At 38.5% G+C, this 6430-nt stretch overlaps 1 protein-coding gene across 1 annotated transcript in view; it reads left to right on the forward strand.

The window, feature by feature from the left end:
* The first annotated feature begins 1848 nt into the window (after nucleotides 1-1848).
* The window catches only part of LOC101847529 (sentrin-specific protease 8), a 27865-nt gene continuing 23283 nt past the window's right edge, over nucleotides 1849-6430 (forward strand). The window contains exon 1 of the mRNA XM_035972587.1: nucleotides 1849-2168. Coding sequence (XP_035828480.1) covers nucleotides 2050-2168 — 119 coding nt within the window. The 5' untranslated portion in view covers nucleotides 1849-2049. The remainder of the gene's footprint in view (nucleotides 2169-6430) is intronic.

Here is a 6430-nt window from a genome sequence, read left to right on the forward strand (position 1 = left end):
ACACACACACACACACAAACGCGCGCGCGCGCGGGCCTGCACACACATGCACACACACGCAGGCTTACAATCACATGAATAATATAAATGAGCAGCAATATAAAACAATAATAATCGTAAGCTAGATACACACTCAATGTTATTTTGATACATGCTCTAGGTCGTAAGTATACTTATTCAAGTATGAGTCTAATCTCACCCCAAGTTCAGAGCTCGACCTTCAGCCCGTATTACATCTTATAACATTTAACTAGAATCTAGATCTAGATAGATAGGAAAGATGAGAAGTGACCCGACCCGGGTAGGAGTAACCAAAAATTATTTTTTAAAAATTGGATCTACTTTTGTTTTAGCTTCAAGCTCGGTTTTCTCATTTTTCAAAGACTACGTACCGAACTCATGTCTAATCTATCCCCATCGTTTTATGCTAGAAAAATTCTGAAATTATGCAAACTGAGCCCAAAAAGGTGAAATTATGCTAGTTTTAGTTTAAGTACAGTTTTTACGGCGCTCGCAACTGCATAGGGTCATATGAGCGCCAGAAGACAGAAGATTAGATGTGTCACAAGAGAGTAACAAACATAAAAAAAGAAGAAGGGGAAATAAGGACGATAGATGTTTCATAGGAAAGAAGAAGCAAACCACACCAGAGCACCCGCCAACCACCCAATTATGCGATTCTGTTAATTTTAACAAAGAATGATAAAGGAAAATAATAAGAATTTATGCAAAAAGTGAACAAATTTTGCTAAATTATGCGGGGTGCATAAAACCACGGGGGCAGTCTAATATTTGGATTCGGGTGGGATATATTATATTATTCTGTTTTGCTAACTCCTGTTCGTTACAGACTTAGACTTACCTGCTGGCCTCCTTTGAGTGTTTACCTACAGCACTGCTCATGGACTGGCCCGAAAGGGGGGAACAGGTTATTTTTGTTGCAAAATAAAAATACAGCTGTGGAGACAGTTGGAAAATAAAATAAAACAATATATAGCTAGTGGAGAGGGTTGAAAAATATTAAGTAAAATAGGCCTACAGCTTATAGTGGAGACGGTTGGAAAATAGAAAATAAAATACAGCTAGTTCATGGAGACGGTTGGAAAAAAGGAGAAAAAATTCAGCTATTGGAAACGGTTGAAATATATAGAAAATAAAATACAGCTACTGGAGACGGTTGGAAAATATAGAATAAAATACAGTTGAAAGATCGAGACGGTTGGAAAATATAGAATAAAATATAGGTAGTGGTGACGGTTGGAAAATATTAGACACTAGCAGACCACCGGCAAGTCCTATTGGTATGCGCTTAACTTCTGACTTTTTTAAAAATAATGTGCTTATTCATATATTTTGATTTATAAATGTATTTGAGACGGGATTTGTTGCTTTCGTTTTGTTTTGTTTTGGATCACGAGAGGGTGGGGGAGTATTTTCACTAGCTGTGATCAGTTATATAAAATATATAATGCGGCAGTACCTCTGAAAGCAATAATTTGTTGAGCTTGAGCTTGAGAAAATTTACCACGCAGTGATAAGCCTTTTAAATTAAGGGAATAGCCTACATTTTTTAAAAGCACCCGCCCGTTTAAACTGACAGAAGGCCTGCGTGTTTCTTTGTGTCCCCCCCCCCTCCCCCACAATCGGCAGTGTAAAAATGAGTTTTTGTATTATAATCACTACAAATATCACTGACAATGCAGTTCTTTAAATTGTTCCCTTTGATGTAGGGTAGATTCTACATACACGCGTGTCGCAAATTCGCACCGTCAACTGCGTCAAGAGCGGCCGTCCAATCAGCGTCAGATAACCTACATATAAGCTGCACTGTCAGTGGCTGGATTTTTTTCTTTTGCTAGCCTAACGGACGGAGGGGGCGCTGGTCCAGTGACCACTGGGTGACCACCAGATCTGGAGAACACTGGTTCAGTCAACTGCCCGCTCAGTTCAGTTGTTGCCGCGACTCGCGAAACCAGAACGTCGACAACACAAGCAACGTACGGAGTACGGAAGTGACGTCATCATCATAGTATGGACTTGGAGTAAACCATGGCTGACGAAGATGAAATTGTTTTGAGTTTTGGAGACAGCTTACTACGGAAGTCCGACCTTAACCTGTTGAATGAACCAAACTGGATCAATGATAAAATCATTGCCTTTTGCTTCGAGTAAGTTTCCATGCTTATGCATGTTTTATTTTCTGTTTCTTACTTGTTACATGCACGTATCCCTCGAACCTCCCCCGCCCCATCGCATGCCCCCGTTTACCCTTTGCCTTCGCTTTCTCTTGTTGACTGCTAGCCTAGATCTTGCTCGTGCAAGTGCAAAATCTGCGCAATCTCTCAAGAAGCTGAAGTCAAGGGTGTTCGTGTCGATCTCGTGTTGTTGTAGGCTTAGAATCTAGTCGTATACAATAATGTGCCATCTGTTCGTTAGTCAGCTCTTACTTCAAAGTGACATTAAAGTTACTCTACGTTTCGGTTTCGATCTGTCTGCTTGCTTGACTTGGACTTGACACGATCTTGACTGGAACTTGCCCTATTTTTGTTATTGTTTTGCAGGGCAGGTGTGGGAGTGTGATGGTTAGACCAGATCTAGAACAATAGACGGTGCAACTCGGTATATAAGCAGTATTTCCTGTCCGCAGTGTCGTCATACAATAGATCTACCTAAAAATATTATATGTTCGAATCCTTATATATGTTAGGCCTAGAAAACATGTACAAAAGCTGTCTACATTCTTTAAGACTAATGTTCAGTGCTTCCAAGCGTGGCACCGAATCCTAGTCCCGGAAGGTTTTGTTTTTCTTCTCCTGAGCCTAAATTTTTAAATTAAAAAATGAATTATTAGGCCTAGATTAGATTCTAGACTTACAGACCAAGGACGGCAAGGAAAGCCACTTGCAAGCGCCTATTGCACTTAAACAGGCCTAAAAATTGGTAAAAGGAAAAGTATATATAGATCTATGTGAAGTGTGCTGACAAAATGAGTTGCTCCTCATATTTTAGACCGATGGAAATAGAAACATCAAATTTATAGGTTGAAGTTTTACAATTTATCAGTATGAAATGATAAAAGACATGATGTTAAACTTGAAGAGAATGGCAATGGTTTAGAGTCTACAAATGTGACCATTGTGTTGACTTTTGGCTGATATCTCCATTCATGGATTGCGAGAAGTAACTCATTTTGTTAGCACGCCTCACATATGGCTATGCCTAAAAGGCAGGCCTACTTTGTAAAAGAGCTCCTCTTGGGGACACAACCAGAATGTGCATGCTTCATCACTATAAAAAAGCTACTAAGCAACAAGTTATAAGTTTAATGGGAAAAATTTGTTGGTCAGTCAAGAAGGACAAAAAAATCGTAACGTGGCGTTTTATTTAGCACTGGCGTTAATCGCTACGCGGCGTTGCAAATAGGCACTTCAAAAAATTTAACATCTTTGAGTTTTGATAGAATCTACTCACATTCTTTCGACCGACTTTACTTTTTCAGGATGATTGTGATAAGTCATAATAATTTATTTGGCTATTTTGGCTTTGGTCATCCTGTGGTTAGAATCTATCTGTAAATTATGGGACTGAATTTTGTAACAGTAGCGCCATGCCTGCAAATTTGTGTTGTGTAGTTTTAGTTTTATTCAAACTGAGTGTTACACTTGCAATACAAAAAATTAATAAAAGTGCCGAAGATTAAGAGGTGTTATCAAGTTTATGTAAAGTCAAAGAGTTGCAGGACAAAGAAATTTGTCTGATCAAGAAAGTAAAGGAGGAGCAGATCACACTAGAATGTCTACTTACCACCTGGAAGACCTTGACTAGATTGACATGATCTAGATTCTAGGTGTCGCTCTTCGATATAATACCACTTACTGAGCTGTCTCTAACACCCCCCCACCCATTTCCTTTGTTATAATTAGGCACCTGTGAATGATTCTGTGCATTATTGTCGCTTTGTTAGCCTTGTTCTGTTTAATTTGTTAGTGATGGAATGATTTGCGGACATTTTAAGGTTAAAAATTAAATTGTAATTGTTTGATGTTTAAGACTTTCGGGGAACATCATGTAATAGTCTGCTTTGTGTTTCATGATGTGACGCAGAGTGTAAAAAGAACCCCAGCGTCTGTTCTATCTTTCTAGTAACTTTAAACTTATTTTAAAGAGATTTTTGTAAGTTATGTTTTTCATGAAAGATATAGGTTTTAGTTTTTTTGTTGGCTTGCTTTATGATTGATCTAGTTAAACCTCTTTTGTCGTTTGAATAATTTCTGGTCATTTTGTGACAGGAATTATTTACTTTCACAAATCAGTCACTGAAGCCTCGTCTGTGTCTCTTCAATTTATTCATTCATATTTTTAAATAAATATCATGTGTGTTAGAAATGTTTTTTAGTCTTCTCAAGAACTTTTCAACTACTCTCCCATCTCCCATAGACGTACAGGCCTACATGAAATTGTGATTTGGTGGATTGTTAGCAGGTGCTCCGGTTCGGTCTGCTCCTTTTTTTCTATCAATCATCTGTTATGATTATATAAATCCTTGTCCTTCCTCCTTCTTTGCCTACATGTCACTCTCTAGTGCACCTCTATTCTTCAGCACATATATGACCTCACTGTTTTGCGAGTGCTGTAAAACTCTTTTAGATTAGAACAATAACCTGTTAAGGGTTGAAACATCTCCTTTTCTTTCTCGCCCTTTATCTTCAAGGTGATAAAGACCTTGTGCGTATGTAAAACTTGGCCCACTTAATTATTGCTTTCATATGTGGCGTTTCGTTCAGAATAGTAATTAATCTTTAACCGAACTGGTGTGGGTGGTTAGAGGCCTGTGCCAGTGGTTGTTTCTTCCATTTTTTCTGTCTTTCTGTTGTTTTTCTCTGTTTGTTGTACTTTTACCCAGGACTAAATGACTGTTACTATTTTAAATGTAACTTCCGTATTATATTCAAAGTCAATTCCTAGACTGAACCGACGTCTTTTTGTGTAGGCCTACAAATACAAGATGTAGAGCCTGCCCATTACACCACAATTTATTTTGTATTCAGCTGAGTTCCAGACAGATGTGAATAATATCAATGGTAATATAATTATAATGATTAAAGAATATGCTCATCCCTGTTTCTGTGCGGGTGGTTCAGGGGCGCCACTGTTAGGTCCTACTTCATTTTTTTCCCTGAGCTGTCGTTTCTGTCTATCTGCCTTGCTTTTTCCTTGTTGTGCTACATGACAGTTATTGTGCTGATGTGTTTCTCTTTTCTCAAACTTTTAACGATTTCTGTGATTGATATTATCATGTGTTAAAGTATCCTTCTGTATTTTAGAGTTTGTTAGCGGGTGCTCTGGTGTGATTTGCTCCATCTGTCCTATCAAACATCTATTGGTGTATTTCTCCTATTTGGTATTGTAGTTTTTACTCTACTGTAGCAGTTTTAATCTACGTCACTTATATGATGACCTTATTGTCTTGCAAATGTTGTAAAAGTCCTCGTGTCCTCCTAGTGTCGGAGGTAAAGTTTATCAAGGGTGCCTTTGGTGGTATTGCCTACTTCTTTACTAATCAATTCTTCCTTCTGTTTTATGTCTTGTCTCTTGTCTTTTCTCAAAGTAAACTTATTATGAGCCACTTTCTTTATGTTGATGTGTGTTTTTGTCTCTTTTTTTGTTGGATATGAAGGACTAAACAGTGGGTGGTTAGCGGGTGCTCAAGTGTGGTCTGCTCCTTTTTGCTTGTAAAAAATTTATCAACCTTATCTTTCCCCCTTCTTTTTTGTGTTTGTTACTTACTACTCTCTTGTACCACTTCTATTCTTCGGCACTTATATGACCTTATTGTGTTGCAAGTGCCGTAAGACTCTTAGTAAAACTAAAAGTAAAAATGTTACTATGTGTACTTGGATGCTTTATATTTCATTCAACCTAGAACCCCTCCTCCCCTCCCTTTTCACTCTCTATGAGTTAGATTGCGTTGAAGGAAGCGTATATAAAAACACCAGCAATCATTATATTATTCAGAGTTATTTTGTGCCCGTGTTGGCGGGGAGTGGGTGGTTGGCGGGTGCTCTGGTGTGGTTTGCTTCTTCTTTCCTGTCAAACATCTGTCGTCCTTATCTCCCCTCCTTCTTTTTTATTTGTTACTCTCTTGTAACACCTCTGATCTTCTGGCGCTCATATGACCTTATGCAGTTTCGAGCGGCGTAAAACCTCTACTATAACAAACCAACAGTTGGCGGGGCGTTGTATTGAAAGGAAGGAGTTCAATGTGACAGTTGCAGGCATTGTTTGGACAGCTTGTTGTAGCTTGTTGTAAGGCTTGTTTCTGTTGACATGTTTGCCTTGCTGTTTTTTGTTCTGGAGGATTACTGGGACTGATGACAGTTGGAGTTACTTTTCTGAAAGTGAAAGTGGGTGGGGGTTTTTTATTTAGTGG

Source organism: Aplysia californica, unplaced genomic scaffold (assembly GCF_000002075.1).
Source record: "Aplysia californica isolate F4 #8 unplaced genomic scaffold, AplCal3.0 scaffold00752, whole genome shotgun sequence".
NCBI classification, from domain to species: Eukaryota; Metazoa; Mollusca; class Gastropoda; order Aplysiida; family Aplysiidae; genus Aplysia; species Aplysia californica.